The sequence below is a fragment of the Squalius cephalus genome (assembly GCF_949319135.1).
Source record: "Squalius cephalus genome assembly, chromosome: 21".
NCBI lineage: Eukaryota > Metazoa > Chordata > Actinopteri > Cypriniformes > Leuciscidae > Squalius > Squalius cephalus.
In genome coordinates this window covers 34,820,717-34,846,359 of record NC_137142.1, presented here as the reverse complement: position 1 = coordinate 34,846,359, position 25,643 = coordinate 34,820,717, and the positions used below count along the sequence as shown (strand labels likewise).

At 36.9% G+C, this 25,643-nt stretch overlaps 1 protein-coding gene across 1 annotated transcript in view; it reads left to right on the top strand.

The window, feature by feature from the left end:
- The window catches only part of LOC307148896 (gamma-aminobutyric acid receptor subunit pi), a gene marked incomplete at its 3' end in the record, with an annotated part of 59,525 nt that overhangs the window by 1,482 nt on the left and 32,400 nt on the right, over nt 1-25,643 (top strand). The window contains exon 2 of the mRNA XM_079854832.1: nt 11,024-11,104. Within this exon, the coding sequence (XP_079710958.1) occupies nt 11,061-11,104 (44 nt within the window). The 5' untranslated portion in view covers nt 11,024-11,060. The remainder of the gene's footprint in view (nt 1-11,023; nt 11,105-25,643) is intronic.

Genomic DNA, 25,643 nt, shown 5'->3' with positions numbered 1-25,643 from the left:
GATGTCATCGCCCACTGAGTGGCAAAAAGACTAAGTGGCAACATTGGCTATCAGCGTGAATGCCGCAAAAAACACACAAAACACATCTAAAACGGGACAGAGCTTTGAGACTGACTGTATTAGTAGATTTGACAAGAAATCTGAGGTATATTTTTACAGAAAGCTACAGAACAGAGAAGCAAATGGATCGCTGTGATTCACAGAAACAACTGGATCCAGGCAGAGAAAGGTGGATTTATAGTTATCATTTTGTGTCAGTATGCTGAATTTATGGGTAAAATCATACCCTATATATTGTATTGTTATATATTGTATTAACAACTCATTAATTATTTACCATCGTATATTCTGCATAATTTGATGTTTTTAAATAAACACTGACAAAAAACTATACAAGTTTTAGGGCTGGACGATATGATGAGACATATAACATTGATATAAATGATCATATGGATTTAGACCTATATTGTATTTATATAAAGCGCTAACAGGCAAATTTGCTTTATGTATTTCCCTGGCGTCGAAATCAGGCTAATATGAAATGTCAGGAAACACGATTCCTGGCTTCATGTCAATATCCACTGTGGATCTGTGGTAAGCTGTAAGGAACACTATATCCAGTCCAACCTTTAGTTTAAAGTGATAATTGTTTGTTTTACTTGTGTTTTCTTAGTTTCCCCCATTAAATCCAGTCACTCAGCTCTTCAGCCACTCAGGCCGGCTGAGGGAAAGTGACGTCAATGCATATCCTCTATATACTGTTAGTCAACCATTAGGTTGATTGTTCCAAATTAATTAATTCCAAAATAGTTACAAAATCTCATAGTATATCAATGGCACTAAAACAACATGGGTTCCCACTTGTAAATTTTCTTGGTCGTTCATGAGGTCAGAGCTCATAATAAAAACATTTCTGTCTTCACGTGAAGGCCATGCAATTAATGAGATTTATGATTTTCACCTGTCAATTGCTACTTGCCCTGTTGTATCGTCCATCAGATGAAAGTTGGGTTGAGAGGCTGGATGGTGGTTGGTGTCATGAATGACTGCAGGATTCTGTCCTACTGAAGGTCAAAAACAATATAGCAATGATTCCACACAAGGGACAAAGGCTATGATCATTGATGGCCTTCCTAAAGTGGCAACTCCCATCAGTCTTACAGGCTTGATTGGCTATCAATCACATTATCTCTGGCTCGGTGGGAGGGTTGTCGTGTTGCTCACCTAGTAGTGGAAGAATCTCTCTGGATCTTCCTGCATTTTCAGCTGTGTGGGTGTTTCTTGTCTTGATTTCGGTTTTCTATCTTCCTCTGCCTTGACCTTTGGGCTCTTTGCAAACTGTAGTGACAAATCTTGTAGAAAGTGTGACAGCTGATCCATTATTTTTTCTCTTGAGTCCTCACTTGAATGAAATATCCTTTGGGATTTTCACTGTTGTAAGCAGCTAAACTTCTGAATCGAGGTTGTCCCATCAGGTCGGAATTACCATAATTTCATAAAGAGGACAGCTTAGAAATAATGCCTCAGATTGTGGATTGTTTTGTCAACAGTGTCAGAGAGCACTGATGTCTACATTTAAAGTCCCCCTGTAGTCAATCATTTTATCCCTTAAAACTCATCTTTGATCACCAAAATGACATATTTAAACATTTAAACAAATTTAAATTAACTCATTAATCTGATTTCCATTTTTAATGGCTTGATTTAAATTAATCATCAAAATGTAAACATCGAATCAATTCAAAAATGAGAAGAGAAGTATTTTGTGTTGAACAAGTTGTTTTTGAAATTTGGTGTATGATTTATGTTTGATTCACGTTAACACAATCGTGTGCATCGTTTACATGTGCATCATTATATTGGATCCGTGCAGGTCTTAAAGTGACAGCAGCCTCATATTAATGTTAATCAAACATCAAAAGAAAATAGAAAACCACCCACTGCTTGAATGAATAACTTTAATATAAAATTAATTTATAAAACAATAACAATAAGTCCTGTCATAGTATTAATTTACTGTTTTAGTTTTGTTGCCGCGGTATCGATTCAGTATCGGTGTCGAGGTATTTTAGTCAGGTATTGTATCGTGACAACATTAATATAATACACGTAAACGTTTTTAAAAGTTTTCCAATGATGAGTAGGCTAAGCCTTTATATAATCCTCGCAGAGTGTCAGTTATGCTAAATATTATATAATATTAATTAATAATAATAATCGCCTCGCCTAATAATAATTTTATATATTAATTGGAAATGCCAAATCCTCTTGATATAGCTGATGCTGTTGACGATATCTCTGGTTATTGTCATTACACACTATCATCGTCTGTCGTCAAACCCTAGTATATATTAGTGTGATTTGTATTCTGTGAACCATTCTACCAATTTACATTCAAGGTAATCGTGACCCCTGCTGTCCCGCTGCTGTTACCAGATGGGCACACATTATGGATGAAGCTTGTTTGTTCTGACTGATTAAAACTCATGTGCTCCCTGGCACAGGTGCATTATGGGATTTGGAGTCGGTGTTGTCATATCTGATATTGGCTCATCTCTATCCTCTTGCATTTTCATGCATCTAGAGAATGTGCGTGTCCTTACAGACGAGAGTTCAAGGCGTGTCTTTAGATGTGTGTGTGTTGAATTTGTAGGTTTTCGGATGAATGTAAACAGAGATGCTCAGTTTGGATAGTTAGTCCTTAAAGAGAAAGCTGCTCTTTTTGGGCACACAAGAAATAATGATCATTACTGGTATATTTTCATATGAACATGCATTACTACTTATCACTATCCACACTTTTGCTGGCAATGGGAATCCATTTTTTGACTGAGTCAGTTTTCCATTGATTGGACTGTAGTTTCATCTAGCATGCTTTACCCAAAATGGATGTTTAAATGAACAGCTCATTAAAAAAATTACCATTCTGTCATCATTTACTCACCCTCATGTCGTTCCAAACCTGTATGACTTCCTTTCTTCTGTAGAACTTCACACTTGGTCAGGGATATTATCATTAACTAAAACCAAACCATAAAAACATTTTCGTTATTTGAAACAAAATAAACGTCAACTGAAATTATGCTAAAAAAAGAAAATAAACTTATTCAGGGCTCAACGCTAAGGATTTTTTCTACTGTGGTTGAAATTTTTTACTTGCCTGCCAAAATGTTCACTGGCCCCAAAACACAAAAGTAATAAATAACATAAATAAAATAAAATAAAATAGGCTTAGTTAGGCTATTGTTTTAGTTGATCCATGTGACCTTAATAAACAAGGTTATGACACCAAAAACTAATTCATACATTTTTAATATTGTTAAAGACAGTCAGTATTAAAATAAGAACAAATTACAAATAGTGCATGTGCAAAAATGGGTTAAAATCACATTACATTCACTTCACGGGCTCCATCTTTTTAGGAGCAAGCTGGCTAAAATGTGTCCAGGATCTGACGCAAGATGCCCCAGATGTAGTCTGCCCCAGATTAATAACATTCTGGACAGACATATTCAGAACCTTTTCATTTATATGCAACTAAGGTCTTGATCCCAATCCTCTGACTTCCATCTTTGGGGTAGTGCCAGAAGAAATGCAGCTAACAGCCAATCAGAGAGAGCTCATGGCTTTCTCCACATTATTGGCTAGACGCCTTCTCAGTTGGAAAAAGGCAATGCCACCATCTTACAAGCGCTGGGTGACAGAAGTGATGTCGTGTGGGGTCAAACTTGAGCATCTTAAATATACTATCCGAAGTTCCTCTGCAAAGTTTTATGGGGTCTGGCAGCCCTTTTTATCTTATTTTGAATCTTCATTGACCAGTATAGTATAATCATTACTATATATATATATATATATATATATATATATATATATATACACACTCACCTAAAGGATTATTAGGAACACCTGTTCAATTTCTCATTAATGCAATTATCTAATCAACCAATCACATGGCAGTTGCTTCAATGCATTTAGGGGCGTGGTCCTGGTCAAGACAATCTCCTGAACTCCAAACTGAATGTCAGATGGGAAAGAAAGGTGATTTAAGCAATTTTGAGAGTGGCATGGTTGTTGGTGCCAGACGGGCCGGTCTGAGTATTTCACAATCTGCTCAGTTACTGGGATTTTCATGCACAACCATTTCTAGGGTTTACAAAGAATGGTGTGAAAAGGGAAAAACATCCAGTATGCGGCAGTCCTGTGGGCGAAAATGCCTTGTTGATGCTAGAGGTCAGAGGAGAATGGGCCGACTGATTCAAGCTGATAGAAGAGCAACTTTGACTGAAATAACCACTCGTTACAACCGAGGTATGCAGCAAAGCATTTGTGAAGCCACAACACGCACAACCTTGAGGCGGATGGGCTACAACAGCAGAAGACCCCACCGGGTACCACTCATCTCCACTACAAATAGGAAAAAGAGGCTACAATTTGCACGAGCTCACCAAAATTGGACAGTTGAAGACTGGAAAAATGTTGCCTGGTCTGATGAGTCTCGATTTCTGTTGAGACATTCAGATGGTAGAGTCAGAATTTGGCGTAAACAGAATGAGAACATGGATCCATCATGCCTTGTTCCCACTGTGCAGGCTGGTGGTGGTGGTGTAATGGTGTGGGGGATGTTTTCTTGGCACACTTTAGGCCCCTTAGTGCCAATTGGGCATCGTTTAAATGCCACGGCCTACCTGAGCATTGTTTCTGACCATGTCCATCCCTTTATGACCACCATGTACCCATCCTCTGATGGCTACTTCCAGCAGGATAATGCACCATGTCACAAAACTCGAATCATTTCAAATTGGTTTCTTGAACATGACAATGAGTTCACTGTACTAAAATGGCCCCCACAGTCACCAGATCTCAACCCAATAGAGCATCTTTGGGATGTGGTGGAACGGGAGCTTCGTGCCCTGGATGTGCATCCCACAAATCTCCATCAACTGCAAGATGCTATCCTATCAATATGGGCCAACATTTCTAAAGAATGCTTTCAGCACCTTGTTGAATCAATGCCACGTAGAATTAAGGCAGTTCTGAAGGCGAAAGGGGGTCAAACACAGTGTTAGTATGGTGTTCCTAATAATCCTTTAGGTGAGTGTATATACACACACTGAACAAAATTATAAACGCAACACTTTTGTTTTTGCCCCCATTTTTCAAGAGCTGAACTCAAAGATCTAAGACTTTTTCTATGTACACAAAAGGCCTATTTCTCTCAAATATTGTTCACAAATCTGTCTAAATCTGTGTTAGTGAGCACTTCTCCTTTGCCAAGATAATCCATCCACCTCACAGGTGTGGCATATCAAGATGTATGACTATATCAGTATGACTATTGCACAGGTGTGCCTTAGGCTGGCCACAATAAAAGGCCGCTCTAAAATGTGTATTTTTACTGTATTCGAAAAAATGGTTGTTGATTGTGGCCTGTGGAATGTTGATCCACTCCTCTTCAATGGCTGTGCGAAGTTGCTGGATATTGGCAGGACCTGGAACACGCTGTCGTATACACCGATCCAGAGCATCCCAAACATGCTCAATAGGTGACGTGTCCGGAGAGTATGCTGGCCATGCAAGAACTGGGATGTTTTCAGCTTCCATGGGGCCGTGCATTATCATGCTGCAACATGAGGTGATGGTCGTGGATGAATGGCACAACAATGGGCCTCAGGATCTCATCACGGTCTCTCTGTGCATTCAAAATGCCATCAATAAAATGCACCTGTGTTCGTTGTCCATAACATACGCCTGCCCATACCATAACCCCACCGCCACCATGGGCCACTCGATCCACAACGTTGACATCAGCAAACCGCATGAGGTGTTTTTTTCAGGCAATTCGAAAAAGAAATATTTCGCGAAACTGCACTGGAAACAGTTTTTGAGCATTTATAGGTCACTTGACGTAGCCTAGATGATGCGGTGTGTTTGGACAGAATACGAGACAGAGTTCTTTATTAAATTCATATAAGACAAAATAATTACAGGAATAATGGATTCTAAACCTCAAATAAATGCCACAATCAAGACCTCGAAGCAGAAATGAGGGAGAAACACCCAGAAACACCTCATATGTGCCGCTCGCAAGTATAAGGGTAGTTTCTTACCATTAATGCTTGGAAAACACACACACATCTCTTTCGATTAATAATAATGGCAGTGCAGTAAAATAAAATAGTGCAGTGGCTGGGATTAGTAGGCTACATAAACCTACAAACGTCAGTTGGCATGGTTTTTGGAATGACTTTACTTATCGCGAGAGGAAAAAATGAAGTTTTAGTCGCATAACATCGGTTAATGGAAACGCCGTCATTTCACAATAGTTTTTCGTCGACATTTAGAAAAAATCGCAAAAGTTTTGCGCAAATCTGTAATGGAAACGCGCCTACTGTCTGCCATCTGCCCTGTACAGTGAAATCCGAGATTCATCTGTGAAGAGAACACCTCTCCAAAGAGCCAGATGCCATCGAATGTGAGCATTTGCCCACTCAAGTCGGTTACGACGAGGAACTGCAGTCAGGTCGAGACCCCGATGAGGACGACGAGCATGCAGATGAGCTTCCCTGAGACCTGACAGTATATGCAGAAATTCTTTTGGTTATGCAAACCGATTGTTGCACCAGCTGTCCGGGCGGCTGGCCTCAGACGATCAAAAATGTTGAACAACAATTGATTATAAGCCATTACTTTTAAGTATGCCACTTCAAATTGCATTAAATCATCAAATATTAACAGTCAAAAGAGAGCTTGCATATCACTTATATAAAGCTTGAAGGATCATAAGTCTGTATCGGCTGCAAAAATCTCTAATATCCTGTGTTTGTGATAAAGTTGAAAAAGTATTGATTCTCACACACACATTTGATGGATGGGAATATATCACGGTCTAGTCACTTATGATAACAGTTTTAGGACTGAGCATCTGTCGTATGAGCTAATCAAAGGTCGTGGAGAAATGTGCTTGGTTTTCTCACCCGACTACGTGAGTCATATTCACTTGCTCTTTTAAGCAAAGAGAGAGAAAGATAAAAAAAGTGATGAAAAGAGTAAGACAGGACATTAGATAAAGCTGTCACATTATGCTTTTTCCCCTTTCCTTTCGCCCTTTTCATGTCAACTTAAACTCAAAAGTCACACTTGCACCAATTCAATTTCCTCAGGCACTGGCCACAAACTCCTGTTGAGCCGGAGGATCCGCTGGACGCCCAGATCTGATGACCGTGTGTGTGTGTGTGTGTGTGTGTGTGTGACCCAACGGCTGTGTGATTGTGACCAAGGACGGAGATATGGCTGGATTTCTTGTGGCTGGAAAGAGCGCAAGCATATATTTATCTAAAATACTTCTGTATTTTCATCTTCAGAATCATGAATATGTTTATTCTGGTGTCTCTATTATCCTGTGCTTTGGGTTTCAAGTCCAACTCTGTTAATTTACACCCACAATGTAATACCAAATTTTCAGGCAATTATTTATTTCCTCTTGGATTCACACTTACCCGTTTCCTGAATTTTAAAAGCTTCTATGTTGCAGTCTTAAAATAATTGGAACAGAAATGCAAAATATGCCAACTTATGTATTATTTATTTCGGCTTCAGATTTTTGTTGTGTATTTGATGCACTTCTCGAACTGTTAAGCTTCAGTGATTCCTGAAAGTGTTTGTTGATTTGATCGGGAACAATCATATTGAAACGTGAGAGTTAGAGCTGTGGATTCAGTTATGCATTATAATACATATTGTATTTTTTTCCTGCACCTGTTATGCTGATATGATAGAATTGTTGGCGTTTCCATGTTTAAAATGGTTAATTGTTTCATTCCAAACAGTTAAATAAGTTTCATGTTTCATACTTCACTCTAGTGTTTATCCCTGTGCCATTGAGTGGCAAAACCGTGCACCAATGTTGTATTCTTCATTCATATCATATCATATCTTTATTTAGCAGATTTCTCATGCGTGCTCAGGATGTCGTAAGCATGCATTTTGCTTCCCTCGTTGAAAAATGGCAAGAGTCAGACCCTTCTGGATGAGCCATCTGGATGTTTGATATCTCTGAAGACGTTTCTTGTGCTTTCATCCTCCCAGCGAGGTGCATTTGGGGAAGAAAAATAAAGACTTATAGAAAGCGACTCCAGAGTAAGGCATCAGTTTAGCAAAGCTAGAATTTCTATTAATTACATAATGTGTAGATGAGTGCTGGAGCGGTTTTTCTGGGAAATGACTTCCGCTTGATTGGGAACACCTTCTGTTTGTATCCGCTGCTGGTGTTTGAAAGCTCTGTTGAACTCTACAGTGTGTTATAGCAGATTTCACTGGCCTAAAGGGTAAATTGTACGTCTGTCTGCTCTCAAGACCAAGTAGTTTACCTGAAACGGAGAGTCTTGCTCTGAAGAAGACGGTTTATGCCATCTGTGATGCCCACTGGGAGAGGACGTTTGGTGACACAACCCTCTATGCACACCTTGGCAATATAATCGCCATTCAATCTATAAAACCACATGATTACTTGCTTTTGATACTTTATTTGAACCAAATATTATTGCCTCATTGTTATTAACTATGTATTTTAAGTCATTTTAAAGGCTATTGTTAGCTTGGGTCTATTTTTATTACCTTAAAAAAATATAAATATTTTGACCGACCACTTTTTGGTATTGAATGTACATGTAGTTGCTACACACGGGAAATGTTGGAAACCAAACAGTTGATTGGCCCCATTGACTTCCATAGTATTTTTTGTTTCCATACTATGTTAGTCAACCATTAACTGTTTAGCCCTATTCGGACGGAGTAATTGTTACTCATGTGGACGTCTGTAATAAATATATTTGACTGTGAAGGAGCGAGTTTTTTAATCCCACGAACCCGCGAACGAGCTTCTGTTCAGTCGCATGATTGTCTGCTGCAAATAAAATGTCATATGCTTGGAATAATACGAATAAATTCATATTTAATTTAATAATAGGATAATAATGTTCTATTTATTATTGAATTATTTAAATCTAATTTTTAAAAATAGGAACCTAGATACGTGTACGCTTTATTTGAAATGGTTTTCTGTCTCGCATTTTATCTCAAAAAGATGTCATTTTAAAAATATGGAAATTAGCGGTTAAGTTAATGCAGCCTCTTATTTACATGAGATTGGTTTGTATTTTTAATGTTGTGCATAATACCCTATTTTTGTACCCTAAAATTGTATTGCATATATTGCTGCTGCCACAATAACGACCCGTTTCAAATGTTTCCGTTCAAATGTTTTTTTTCTTGTATATTGTTCTTGTAAATACTTTCCAGCATGTCAGTGATAAAAGTGTTCGTCTTTAAAATAATGCATGCAAATTACAGTGAAGCGCCACAGTTGTCGTACGGATGGTGTCGCAGTGAGCAAGAAGGATTTAAACAGTGAATTTTGAAGTGATCTCTTCTTGTAAACTTTGGACGGCAATTAAATCACCACACGACCTTAATGTTCGTCAAAAAACAGTAGGAAACTCATCCGGGGGATTTTTACAAGGGTATTGGGAAAAAAACACTGACATTCTGGATTCGGACGGCAATAAAATCACAGACTAACCCTGTAAATGTTGAAAATACCTCACGACCCCAGGAGAAACAATTAACTGTCCGAATTGGGCTTTTGTGTGTTATGTGATAAAACAAGCAGTGATAAAACTAGGACACTTGCTAAGAGAATTACAGTAATCTGCATGAAGAGTAAAGAGATGCATTCCCAGTTTTCTCTGGGAGTTGGTCAGTGAGTTTTTACATTATAACAAAACATGCTGTTTTTCTTACATAAGGATTAATGAAATTAAATATGCGAGATGCTAAAAAAAACAGTAATACTCAAATATACTTATACAAAATGACAAAAAATGACCATGTGGAAAATGCTCATAAAAATGCATTGACTTTAGCCACACTAAATCATGTCTAACGTTCTAAGTGGACCTTATCATATAAAATGCATGTATGAAATGACTCTTGTAAGCAACTAGCAGCTTAATACACTGACTGTCAAAAGAGCCAGCATTTCAACAGTTCAAAAGACTCTTTTACAGTCGTTCTGCTGAGCGAGTCGAAGCGTGTCTTTTGACCCTGTGTGCCGATCGTTCTGTGACCCTGGACCACAAAACCAGTCATAAGTCTCACGGGTATATTTGTGGCAATAGCCAACAGTACATTGTATTGTATGTCAAAATTATCGATTTTTATCTTATGCCAAAAATCATTAGGATATTAAGTAAAGATCATGATCCATGAAGATATTTTGTAAATTTCCTACCGTGAATATATAAAACATTTATTTGTGTGAGTGAATGCAGCACAATCGCCAACATAAATGTAGAACTTTAAAGGAGATTTTCTCAATGTTTCTATTTTTTTGCACCCTCAGATTCCAGATTTTCAATAGTTGTCTCTCGGCCAAATATTGTCCTATCCTAACAAACATACATCAATGAAAAGCTTATTTATTCAGCTTTCAGATGATGTATTAAATCTCAATTTAAAAAAAAAGTACCCATGTGACTGGTTTTGTGGTCCAGGGTCACATATTACTCCTGTTTTAATGTCTTCACATTGGCTCCCAGTCCGCTATAGAATTGATTTTTAAAGAGCTTCTGCTTAATGTTTACATGGCCTCGCTTACCTTTCAGACTTGTTGTGTGAACACCATCCATTAAAACTCTTAGGTCTGCCAACCAGAGTTTGTTCACTGTTCCAAAGTCAAAGTTAAAATCCGAGCTTTTTTCATAGCCACACCTAAACGTTGGAAAAGTTTACCGATTCATTATTAGAACCGCACCAACATTACATATTTTTAAATTAAAATTAAAAACGTATCTCTTCACTGCTATAACTTGTGGTGTCCCTTGTTGTCTGTTGTTGTTTTGTTTTATTTTTATTGAATGTTTTTGGTTTTAGCACATTGTACAGCACATTGGTCAGCTGTGTTTTTTTTTAATTGTGCTTTTATAAATAAATTGAGATTGATATTGCTTATGTTCGTCCTCAGATCGACTCCAGCGGACTGAAGATCTCACTCGCTCACCATGACCTCCTTCAGCTTTTTATTTGCCCTCCTCTTCATCAGCAGGTAAGAGGATTCTGTCATGGATCAAGCTCATTTAATCGTGTTTGACATTTCTAATTCAGGCTTATATGTGCTCCTAGAATAGTAGATTTCTGAATTAAGGATGCAATTATTCATCAATTCTTTTAAGGAAAGTTTACCCAAGAAATAAAATTCATATATTCACCCACATCTCCTTTTAAGAAAGAAATGCATATTTTGATGAATTGTTAACTTTTCTCAGTAGTTAATGCTAGGGGTGTGACGAGACACTTAGCTCACGAGAACGAGATTGGATTCACAAGAACGAGACGAGATTTTTGCACGGTATTTTTAAGAAAACCTCAGTGGCAAAATTCATGACTGTAAAAATAGTCTTCAGGTGCATTTTGGAAATGTTTTAACTAATCATCTTGTAATGAATATAATTTCAGTTCTACTCTCTGAGTATTAATAATATGCATTGAAAGACAACAATATACAAGCACTGTAAAAATGTTTTGCCACAAACTCGACTGACTGGCTTTTCTCATGTATGATTTCACATGAGTCTCTTCATATTTTATTATACATGAATAATGAGCTGGAGCTGCTCGATTATGGCAATAATCATAATCACAATTATTTTGGTCAATATTGATATCACGATTATTTAACACGATTATTGGAGGGGGTGATGTGATCTTATTTCATGATTTGAGTAATTTTAATTTCACAATGAGCGATACTTCAGCAAAAAACTAATACTAGGTTAATTAATGAGTAGAAAGTCCTCAAAACAGTTACAGAAGACGAGTAAACAGTCGGCAATAAAATCAGAACAAAGAAACTAATTACAAACAAAACCGACAAAAAATACAACAGAACGAAAACACAAATTACGGTTTTTCAGGAAGATGTACTAACAGTGGTATTCAGATAAGTAATGGCCTACACAGAAATTAAATTAAGTACTCAAATGTAAAATAACACTGCTGTACATTAAATATAGACTAATCCTTATTTAAAACTACAAAAGTTATTAATTCAAGACCAGTGAGTGATTTTATCTTTGTCTTTTCTTGTTTGATTAGCATTAAAGGTATAGCGGAGGATCTTTCCGAATTTTAGATAAGACCCGCCCTCTCCACTTTTTGAAAAGTTTGATTGATTCACCAGAATGATTGACAATTAGGAGGACCAATAGTATAGGTATTCCACCCGGAAGTAAAAAAAATCCTCCGCTATACCTTTAATGTCATTCATTTTAGCTGCACGGATCCACTATACTGTTACACACGCTGCCAAAGCGGCATTTCGTTTCGACATATTTGTGTGTCACCGGAATTTATTTTTGAGTGAAATATATATTCCTTAAGTTACATTTTTGGAAAGAGTCTGGAAATCAAAAATAAGAAGGATAAAGGATGTTTGAATATTAGGTTTAAATACCAATAAACTGTATAATGCAATATAGTGTGGATTTCTTCCATGAAAGACGGAAACAAAGGTTATAATCTATTCCAGATGGATGTTGGTGTCAGTGAACTTTGTAAATGTGTAGCGACTAGCAAATCACAGGCTGGGACACGCAGCGGGAATAATGGGATTCTGGATTCTGGAGCTTTTTCACAGTCTGATGCTCGGAAAACTGCCTGACAGAGACTGTGATGAACATATACCCACGCAAACAGACACACTTGTGCCGAGGTTCGAGGAACGTCTCTAGGCTTGATACAGTAACCGTGAGATTTATATATGCTGACACTCACCTAGTTCCCGCAGCGCTTTGAATCAAGCACTTTCATGCCTCGTGTCCCGGCGCTCCAGACTCCAGCAGTTCCTCTGATTATCATCAATAATGGAGACGAGTGAGCGGAGGCACATGTGGCGGCCGTGCACATGAACACTAGGGGTGGGAATCTCCAGGCGTCTCGCGGTTCAGAGGCTGCGATGCTAAAACAATTATCGATGCATCTTTTTTTTGTGTGTGACTACTTGGTACTTTTAAAGCAAAGTATTTATAATGACCCATTAAAGGAGACATATCATGCTTTTAAATCGTTCCTTTTAACATATAAATCATACATTTGTAATCTATATAAAGCGGAACTGCAATGCTTGGGTCTGAATTCCTCATTATTATAGCTCCACAGGCCCCTTTTCTACCCCTTTTCTGATGTGCGTCTGAGAGCAACTCGTTTTGGTGCGGTCTCTTTAAATACAATTGAGACACTTCATACCCCGCCCCCTCTCCAGGTTGCAGAGGTTCAACTCCACCCCGTTCAGCCATTTTTGTAGTTTAATAGCAGAGATACGATTATAGCGGCACAGAAACTTTTTATTCACACGTTATTAACAAAATGTCAACAACGGAAGACTTGTCCAGCCAGCCTTACATGTTCGAGCCAGAGTCGGAGCCGGAGCGAGATGAAAATGAAGACGACGAACCTGCAGAACAACGTCTTCATATGGATGTATCGCAATGGTGTGTTACTGTATTTACACATCAAACTTTGGTCTTCCGACCTTTTACCACCGTGTCGATTTATTTTGATTAATATGTGCGAGGGAGAGAGAGCAAGACAGCGTCTAGTTTGGAGACGGTGAAGTCTTGTTTACACTTTCGCCTGGCTCCGAAGAGAGAGAGAGTGCGTGCGAGGGACCGGGTCTCTCTCTCTCTCTGCTCGTTCTTTCAGTTTAACATGCGCGCGGCAGTTCATCTACATTAGACGGTGTAATGAAGCGTGTGGGTTACTACATCCAACAACCGAACATTTTAACTTACCTTCTCGTAACTTCTGCATCTTTTAGCTTGGACTACAAAATTGCAGCGAGAAATAAAAATGGCGGATTGCTCGAAGTGTTGGGCTGGAAGTCGATGTCCTTATTTGGCAGTTCCGCTGCAAATACTGTGACGTAATAGTTCACAAAACGTCATAGATAACAGAAAAATCTGAACAGGTTGAGAAATATGACCAAAACAGAATATAAAGATATCAACGAAGCACCTGAAGAGAATAATTTCAACTTTTCTGTACTTCTAAACACTCCAAATATACAACAAAATGCATTTAAGGGCTAAAAAAGTGGATTTAGCATGATATGTCCCCTTTAACCCTTTAGAACCTGAAGCTAAAATAGGTGTTTTTCACATAATGTGATTTTTTTGACAATGTGCTATCTTCATGTGCAAGGTGTCATCTTTTTCAGAAAAAGATTAGCTTTCAACAAATTACAGTTATTGACCATTATTGTGTGTGGTGAGTTTGTAAATTGAATTTAAATAGACAAAAAAAAAAAAAAAAAAAAAAAAAAAACGAGAATAAATTTACTGATTTTTATTTAGAAAAAAACAGAAAAAATCATGAATGAAAGAAACTAACACCTTAAAGTTGAAAAATGAACTATAATACATATATACAAGTCTTGTGACATTGGGTTGCACATTTTTCATTTAGGACACTTTTTTTCACACACGCACACATACACATGCACGCATTCATAGGCACGCACACATACACATGCACACACTACATGCTTAGATACGTGAAAGAGTAACGGCCTAATGAAAAAGTAACGGCCACCCCTAATGAACACACACATGGATCAGTGTTTGTAAGATGTTAATTCAGTAAATTATATGGGCTATGTTTCCTCTAAAGCATTGTAAATCTAAGCAGATTATAGATTGTTTCTATGATCTGATTATGCTTGTGATTAGGAATGCGCCAAAATGAAAATATCGGCACATAACGTACTTGATAACTAATTTAGCTCTAGTTCAGCTCTGTCTCTCAATCATATCCACGAATGAGATCTTAAAGGATAATGTGATTGTTTTTGTGTCTGGAAGAGATGAATGACCTAAATGGAGATTAGATGAAAATCTGGGATTGCACATTTGTCAGATTATGTTATTGTTTTAAGCATCGGGACCTTTTTGACTCTTTGAGCTGAAACTTCTCATTGTCTCTCATATTCTTTGTCATGGCAGCTTAATTCCAGGAATTAGATTAATTGAAATACCAAAAAATAGAACAAAATAAAGTTGGAGACAAAGTGAAATTTAATATTGTTCTAACGTCATCCAGTGGTTTGTAATTCAGTGGGATATGATCAGAAACCAGAGAAACATGTTTCGGTGTTTGTTCTACAGACTGACTTCCTGTAGAGTTTACAACATTAGTTCATTTAGTCATTCATTTGTTCTTTCGTTTCTTCGTTCGTTCATTCGTTCGTTCTTTCAGATTGAATCGGAATCTAATTGAATCACAAGCTTGTGAATTGAAATAAAATCGAATTGTGAAATTTGTGTCACTAACCAGCCCTGTTATTTATGTTATATTATTAGTTTATTATTAGTTGTGTACGCATATATGTGTTGTTTTGGAGGCTGTCCTTAAGCATCACGCCTGTGCCTTATTTTATGTCTCTCACTCACTCTTCTGGGACAGAATGATTTTTTTTTTTTTCTCCCTTTTCATCTCCCACTTCCCATTTGCTGGGAAAGAACAAAGCAGGAGAAGATCCAAGAGTGAAAGCAGTAACAGAGCCACACAGATTGGCCATCGAGTCTTGTTTAAAACACCCAGACAGGAACACGCCAAACATGAGACTTGTGTAAAATATGACACAGAGCAACATTTTATATCACCGACATATATATTATATAATCAATGGTGTTGGTTTGCAGTGGGAGGCTTACCACGGTATGTGTTTATATTCTGAACGAGGGACGATACCAGTGTAAAACATTTATTTTGGGGTAAAACATATCAATATTAAAAACTTACTTTCATTCATAATCGGTCAGTGAGTTACACAACATACACTACTGTTCAAAGGTTTTGGCTCTGTACGATTTTTACAATTATTTTAGTCTTCTACTCACCAAGGATGCAATTATTTGAAAGTAAAAATTGTGAAATTTTATTTGATATTAAATCATCTGTTTTCTATGTGAATATATAGTAAAGTGTAATTTATTCCTGTGACTCCTCCTCAACCGAAAACACGCCGCTCCTAAACAAGCCACAGTCGAGTCGTCGAGATTCGGGTAGCGGCAAAGGAGTGATTTTCAACTGTGGTTGTCATGCCACCGAAAGGGAGAAGTGGAGATGACGATTATGTGTCTCAAACCCAGGTGCGTGAACTGATGGAACAGCAGAAAATATTTTATAGAGAGCTGCTTGAGCAGCAGGAGCGAAGCTACAAGAACTTTCTGTCAATAATGATTGAGGGACATAACAAAAGACTTGATGAACTTTCCAGGGAAATAAGTGGATTGCGTGAAAGCCTCCACTACACGCAAAAAGAGGTGGATGAGCTAAGTGCTAAAAATAAGCAATCCTCCACAAAGCTCTCAAATCTTGCTTCAGATATATCAATGACTCGTGAAAATATCAACTCAGCTTTGCCCAGGATGGACTACTTGGAAGGTCAGTCCCGACGAAACAACATAGTGATTGACGGGATCCAAGAGTCTGGGTATGAGAGCTGGGCTGACTCAGAAGCTAAGGTACGGAAGCTACTCTCTGAGAAGCTCAATATCACGGGGATTGAGCTGGAACGGGTGCATCGAACTGGGCGATCAGTGGGAGAGAGAGCCAGGCCGATTGTTGCAAAGTTCCTTAGATTTAAAGATAAAGTTAGGGTTATGGAGAAAGCAAAAGATCTAAAAGGAACGAATGTGTATATTAACGAGGACTATTCAGATGCCGTTCGGAAAAAACGCAAAGAACTCATCCCAGCTATGAAGGCCGCAAGAGAGCGAGGGGAGATAGCATTCTTACGATTCGACAAACTTATCATTCAGCCTACCTCCCAAAGACAGAGGACGGACTGAAAAGACTAAAGAAGTGAGTCAATAATTCAATGTTGACTACTTGGGTACCCATTGTCAATAACAATGAAAAATTCTGAAGAAAATATAAAAGGTGGGAGTAATGTAGATGCTGAGTATAATTGTTCTGATCGGGTTTTCAATCCATACCAGCTAAATGAATTTAAGTACATGGATAATATTGATTCATGTGATCCAGATATGCATTTTTACTTAAATTATGCACACAATGAATCTCATCCCTGTAATTATTATAGTGAAAATGAGTTCAGCAGTTTATCTGGTAATTTCACAAGTAAGTCTGAAATTTTTTCTACATTTCACCTTAATATACGTAGTTTACCTAAAAATAACGATCAGTTAATTCATTTTTTGTCTGTTTTAAATCACACATTTTCTGTTATTGCTTTATCAGAAACATGGGTCAAGGATGATATAATAGATTTTTACAACATGTCTCAATATAATTCTGTTCATTCATGTAGAAAGGAAAAGGTGGGAGGTGGAGTTGTTATTTTTGTGCACAATGATTTTCAGTTCATATCAAGGAAGGATCTTACGCTAAACTCTGACGAAAGTAATGTTGAATCTGTGTTCTTGGAAATACTCTCTTGTTCTCAGTTTGGCGGAAGAAATGTTATTATTGGATGTATATACCGCCCACCTGACAGTAATGTTAATTGTTTCAATGTTGCACTTTCTGCTGCTTTGGATGTTATTAATGATGAAGGTAAACTATGTTTTCTACTTGGTGATTTTAATATCAATCTTTTTCAAAGTGAAAGCCATGCTTCAACAGCTGATTTTTTAAATGTATTGTTTTCATCCTATTTTCATCCTCTTATATGTAAACCAACCAGGGTGACAAACAAAACTGCCACCCTGATTGATAATATTTTTACAAACTCTTTTGATTATGAATCTAATTCAGGAATATTGTGTACGGACATTTCAGACCACTTCCCCATATTTAATTTGAATTTAGGAATTAGTGGTAGCTCAAGAATGTTTGCAGATAAACCAAGCTATCGAAAATTTAGTGAAATGAATATAGATCGTTTTAAATCCATTGAGCACACAACATGGGATGATATTTATATTCAACATGATGCTGAATTGGCTTATCAGTTATTTTTTCAAACATTTAATTCTATATTTCATGAGTGTTTTCCGCTAGTTAAGTATAAAGGCAAGTTAAACAAAACTAAGCCATGGTTCTCTTCAGGATTATTGAAGTCCTCAATAAAGAAAAACAAGTTATATAGAAAATTTCTTAAAAATCCAACTCCATATAATTGTGATACATACAAACAATATAAAAATAAATTTACTCACCTACTTCGTATAGCTAAGAAAAATTATTATTCATATCAACTTAAAGAGTCTGCTAGTAATATAAAATCTACATGGAATATCATTAATGAATTACTTAACAAAAAAAAAGGCTCTGTTAAAATTCCAACAAATTTTACTAAAGATGGTATTTCTTTTGTCAACCCTTTTGATATAGCAAATGGATTTAATGATTTCTTTGCTAATGTTGGTAGGCATCTTGCTGAAAAAATCGTTTATACAGATGGTTGTCCAACCGACCCAATTACCCAATTCAACAACTATAGGCCGATCTCCATTTTACCTTGTTTCTCTAAAGTTTTGGAAAAGCTTGTATATGTAAGAATGCTAAAACATCTGAATAACAATGAGATCCTATATAAACATCAATATGGATTTCGACAGCAACACTCAACATATATGGCTCTGTTACAACTCATAGACAAAATTTCTGTAGCTCTGGATAACAACATGTTTGCAGTTGGTATATTTTTAGACTTGTCAAAGGCTTTCGATACAGTTGATTATGAAATTCTGATTTCCAAACTTTACCGTTATGGGTTTCGAGATGTTGTACTCAAATGGCTTAAGGATTATTTGATTAATAGAGAGCAATATGTATTTATAAATGGCAGTACCTCCAAGAGAATTAAATTATGTTGTGGTGTACCTCAGGGATCTATTCTTGGGCCACTCCTGTTTCTCATTTATATAAATGACCTAGCTTGGATGTGTGAATCTGCATTGCCCATTCTATTTGCAGATGATACTACTGTTGTCATATCACATGCAAACTTTGATTCCTTGATGAATGAAGCTAATGATGTTCTACTGTATATCGCAAAGTGGTTTCAGATGAACAAACTTTCACTAAATATAGAAAAATCGAATTATATAGTTTTCAGGAATAAAAATAAAAGGTATTTAAAAGAAGATGCTAAATTATTTATTAAGAACATTGAAATCAACCAAGTTACAGTAATAAAAATTTTAGGGGTATTATTAGATGAAAAACTTTCGTGGAAAAACCACATTGATTATGTGTGTGTAAAAATCATGAAGTCACTTGGCATCATTAAAAAAGTTTGTTCATTGGTAAATCAATCCTGTCTTTTAACTCTTTATTATAGTCTATTATATCCTTACATCTCTTACTGTAACATTGTTTGGGCCAGTAATTACCCTTCTTCTCTTCAAAAAATCATTTTGATCCAAAAAAAGTTTGTTAGATTGGCAACAGTATCAAATCGGTGTGAACCATCGGCTCCTCTGTTTAAGCAATTAAATATTTTATCTATTTTCAGCATAAATATCTATCAAACATGTATTTTTATGTATAAATATATAGCTCAAAATCAAAGCCTCCCAAAAGTGTTTAAAAACTATTTTTTAATTAACTATGATGTGCATTCATATTCAACCCGACAAGCAATGAATGTTCATCTTCCCTATTATTATACAACTCTTGGTCAATTTTTCTTAAAATATAGAGGACCGTCACTTTGGAATACTATTCCCGGTTTTATTAAAACCAGCTCATCATTGTCAGTATTTAAGTCAAGAATGAAAAGACACTTGTGTGATTGTTAAAATTTTCTATATGTGTGGTGTCTTAAATTGTCTGCCATTATTGTGATGATTGTTGTGATTTATTATAATAATTTGGTGTGGTATTAACTGGAAAAACCAGAGGGGAGGTCTCATTATAAGCCCTTGGGGGTTTCGTACCTCTCCTGCATAATCCATATGAATTGTTTAAATAGCTATTTGTTTTATTCTTTTCTGTTCTTGTTTGTGCTAAATAAATAAATAAAAATCAAAGCTGAATTTTCAGCATCATTACTCCAGTCTTCAGTGTCACATGATCCTTCACAAATCACTCTAATATGAGGATTTGATGATCAAGAAACATTTATGATTATTATCAGTGTTGAAAACAGTGCTTTAGATGTCTGTGGAAACTGATTCACTTTATTTTTTCAGGATTATTTGATGAATAGAAAAAGTATTTATTTGAAATGAAATCTTTTTTATCATTATAAATGTCTTTACTGTCACTTTCGATCAATTAAATGCATCCTTGATGACAAAAAATATGCATTTCTTTAAAAAGACCCACACTTTACGTGACACACTGATCCTACAAGCTGTCGTCATCACTTTCCTCCACTGTCTTCTTTTCTCTCGGACATGACATGCTGATGATGATGATGATGTTTATTTTATGTTATTAACATTAATGAACAGCAGGAATATTAGGCTGCTGTCACTTTAAGACTGAATGCACGGACCGAATATACTGACACACATCCGGTTTCTTTCTCAACTGTTCACTAATGACAGAACCGAGAGAATACTAGCCAAGACGGGGATTTTGACATCATTTTGTGTGCATGTGTCCGTACAAGCGCTAGTAAACAAGAAAGGGGAATCAATCAGGTGTTCGAGCGCTGTCTGAAACGCCTCTCTCTCTCTCTCGTCCCAATTTTTGCCTCTTCTTCTGCGTTTAAAATCATTTAAATGTGTAAATTGGCAAGACAAAACACGTCAAAATTATAACATTTCACTCTATGATGGTTAAACTTAGCAGTTGCACCGTGTCCTAACCAGACGCGATAAGATTCTAGTGACAAGCAATCTGCCTGTCCACACCAGAAGAGACGCGACTACGAGATGCGTCAAAACAATCAAAACCCACAGCCAATCAGAACAGCGTGTGGGCGGAGTCAGCCAATCAGAACAGCGTGTGGGCGGAGTCTAGTGATCTTGACGGCACTCGCAAGACAATGGATAAGTACATAATCAAATTCACAAATATTACACCATTTAAACATTACTAAAAATACATAGGCTGAGTTACTAAAACAATCTTTGTCAAAGAATACACGTGTTTGTTCACAGTTTGAACGTTCTTGTTTCCATTTGTTTAATTTCAAGATCTGAGGTGAATTATCCACTGTTGCTTTTACAGCTACAAAGCTGGAGCACTAAATGATGTTCAAAATCACATTACACGCTTTTAACATTAAAGGTGCATTGCGCAAGTCTCTGAGTTTTTGCAGAACTATGCCCCCTTCTGGCGACACACGAAACTGCAACCAGAGTTGTGCACGCGGTTACATGGAGTTTGCGTTGGGGTTTGGGATGAACTAGAAGCCGGTCTCTTTGAATCCATCTTCTACTTTTGCAAAAGTCGCTCGAGTTGTCTTCGCTGATGCGGATAATGGCGGCGAATACACAAACCTGCCAGACATAACCAGGTGAGCGTGAACGCGCATGACGTCACGCCCAGTCGATTCCGTCCCGAATCCCTCTTATTTATTTTACTGTACAGGATTATAGAGGCAATCGCAGTGATCACAGAAGGGCTCATTCAGCCCATCAGGCAATTGTTTAAGCATGTATGGGTTAGAAAAACGGGTATTTTTAACATGAAAAGTTGCTTAATGCACCTTTAAATAAAGCACATAAACAGCACCTGAGATCATCATCGCCACACTTTGTGTTTGTTGTTCCAGCGCGACGTCGCAGAAAAATAGAAACCGTTTCTAAAATAGACTCGTCGCGTGTCGCCGTCGCGGCTGGTTTGGACAAACACTCTGATTAACATGGAGAAGAACCTTTTATCGCGTGTTGCGTTGCGTGTAGTTAGGACATGGTGTTAATCCGAGAATCACATGACTCAACTGCGATCCGTTGCACCCCTAATAATTAATGAACACACTCATCATCATGATTGCTATCTTACCTGAGACGAAGAAAAGTCTTACTCCAGTTAATAAACGTGTCCCTGTCCCCAAAAATGTTGGTACTCAAAAGCGCCGTCCTCCATGTTTTCTGCTGCGCATCGTTTATATGTAAAACACACGTACACCAGTAACGCGAACCTCTGATGATGTACAACAGACATCTCAAGTGTGTAAAATATTAACACCGTGAAATAAACAACACAGAGTTATTAATGTAGCTGCATTTAGACCATAATCAAAATTATCAGAAATGTTTGGTTGAGTTTTGGTAAAAAAGGCACAGTTTAATCTTATTGCACATTATTCAGTTTCAAGTATTATTATTTTTAAGGATTTCTTTTATTTCCCTTTATATAAATCACATTTAAAGTTTGAATTCAAACCTCCTTGAGTTATTGTATAAGCTATTGCTCAATGAAAATGATCCCAAAGCGCCCAATCAGCCGTATTACTAGATTAGTCTGAATATTACCAATATTGTTGGCTTTGCGACAAATTGCTTTTTTAAAAGTTTGTACAAATCAGTGTGAAATGAAATGTATGGCATTGTGAAAAGTCTTCTCCGCTGTTCAGTTTGCTTTGATCCAGAATTTCGCTTGCTAACTGCAGACAGACGTTCAATTCTGTGTATGAAATTCAGTCTTCAGTCGGCTGATTTTTATCATGCATTATCGTTTGGCACAGTGATATCATGTACTGTACATTGTCATGCTACTCGTTAAATGAAACGAATAGTGACGGTCACGAGTGAGTTTCCCCGCTGGCCGGGAATGAGCTTGACAGATCCTGCGAGGGGTTTCAGAGAAGCTCCGGAAAAGATAAGGTGGATTAATATGAAGTGAAATCTTAAAAGCTTCTTGTGTGTGGCGTAACGCACAAAGACAGAAACATACACTCGTTCACATGCTAGCATACGCATGTGAGAATGACTCAGTTTACTGGAGGCCACAGGACAGATAAAGTCATATATATATATATATCAAAGTATGCAAATGCAGTTTGGCTTGATAGCCTTCTTCAGGGAATTTAACAAATAAAATGACTACATACTGAGTTGACCAATTAATATTTAGGAGGATTAAAGGGATTAAAAATGATGTTCTTCCTCAGTGTTTCTGTCTTGTTTTCCAGCACAAATATCTAAACATTCTTAAATCAAGATACATTTAGCCTACTGGAGAAGAAGCAGAATGACTGAAGATATTAAGAGTTTATGCTTAAAACAAGACAAAATATCTGCCAATGGGGTCTGAAAAATCAACTTAAATTATATTTTTCCCCCTTTGAATTAAGCTGATTTTTCTGACCCCATTGGCAGATATTTTGTTCGTTTTTTAAAGTATGAAATCACTTAATTTTTGCAGTTTTTTTTTTCTTCTCAGAAAACAAGACTTAATATTAATTTTGACTAAAAAGACTTAATACTCATTTTGCTTCTCCAATGAATGTATATTGATTTAAGAATGTGAACCAATCAAAGAGCGTCATTTTCAAAATGGCATTTTCCACATTTCCAACTTTCCAACAAGTATTACACCAACAACCATCAGCAACAAAGTAAAATCTACATCACAGAAAAAACTGAGAACACATCGACACCAAAGCAACACGATAAATATTGAACAACATTCTGAACGCAAAATCTTCATTTTATTTAGTAAATAAACTATTAAATATTCTAAATACCTCATTTTTTTCTTATGTAATCAATATTACCACCTATTGCATTTGGTTTTATCTGTTCAATGCCCAAAAAGAAAAAAAAAAAAACATGAACAAATTTGCATTTTGTGGTTAAATTATTTAGGATTCAAACAATCCTGATGCAAGACATTCAATTTATTAAACTTCTATGTTCTTTTATCTGCTCGTTTCTCAACCATAACCTTATTGCATGGACATTGAATTCTATAAATCACATTTTAAAACTAGTTTTTGTTTGGAAATTGACAAGTAATGCAATTGCCACATTTAAAATTTCCCAAAGGAATTTATTTGAGTTTTTTTTTTTTTTTTTTTTAAGAGATGAGCTTTTACAGCTCTATTTTTAATAAGTCTTAAATCAACCGGAAGATTTTTTATTTCTAAAAGAGGAGTTCAAGTAAGAATCAGACATATTAAAGTGTGGATAAACAGACATATTAAAGCGAAACTCGTATGGCTTCATGAAGGCTCTTTCTGAGATTATACTTGATGATTTATTGCCCCCAGTGTCGTCTGCTTAGAGGGTTTCATGATGCAATGGGTTTCATCACATTTTGACCTGGAAAACCTCTATATTCTTACATTAAGCTCTTCAGAAAAGCATCCCTGTTATGTGAACATTTTATAAAGGGAGTGTAAGTTGTTTGCTCATGTAGAAGTCACTGCTAAAATGCTAGGATGTCGTGGAGGGTTTTAGTGCACTGTTATGCAATTTCTAAGGTGTGCTAGGTTGTTGCTAGGGCGTTGCTAGGGCGTTGCTAGGGTGCAGGACGAACTTCATACAGAAGTTTGAATGCTTAGTGTTTAAAACCTAACCCTCAGTATGAGCAATAGCAATACTTTGCAAACACCACTATTTAAACTGCATGTGTTTTTGAGGATTATTACCAAATTGATCCAAAGCGTTCCAAGCTCCCATTTCTATAAATGATCCTCAAAAGTATAAGTAACTTTTTTTTCCCTACTCAGAAACTTTTAAAATGAGAGCAGTTGCCATAGCAACCATCCTGAGGGATTCTCTAATGCACTGCACAGATACAGCCAAACATAGTTCTCATTCACTCAAATTATTATTTTTGTGCGATTTCTTAAAGCAGATCATGCCACCAGCTAGATGGTTTAAAAATAAAAGCTCACGGTTTATTATGTTTCCCAATTTTATCTGCTGCAGGGTTGGTTTGTGATCACAGTGAATGTATATTATATTTTATATATATATATATTGAGTGATATATCATGCATTTCTCCACATCATTAGGGAAAAACTTCTATCTCCTGCACTGAAACATTGCCTCAACTTAAAAGAAGCCTGCTCGGGATAATCTCACAAATGTAGTCCAAGCATGAAGACAAATCATCAGGCGTTTTCCCCTATGCATCTCAGGCCGTCCTCGACGTGTTTGAAGAGCGTTCGGCTGATATTTACACTTCTGAATGCAGATATGATCTCTCTCAGGAGCACTTACTGACATAAAGGAGGCTGTTATTGCTGAATTAATAAGCAGAACATATTCCCACTGAATGCTTGACCCATCTTACACACCATCTTCCTTTTGCCTCTGTGAAAATGAGCATTGTGTCAGAACTCAGCATATGTGGAAATGTATTTAGGTGGTTATTGTTTCATATATATATATACATTAGTGCTGCACGATTAATCATATCGCAATCGCGATGTCAAGCCTACGCGATTATATGACGCAAAATGCTGCGATTTTATATTAAATAAACAAATTAGCGCTGTTAACGCAATTAACGCAGCATCTGTTAATTTTTGACATCCTTTGGCTAGTGTTACTTGATCCCACTCTTATTCATGCAAATGCTTTTAAACCATTCATGCGTGATAAGACAAAAAAGAACGCCCTGCCTGTGAATGTCCTGACTGTGACACACAGAAAGACTCGCGCTGATATCGCGCTAATATCGAACAATTACGCGCACAAAACAGCAT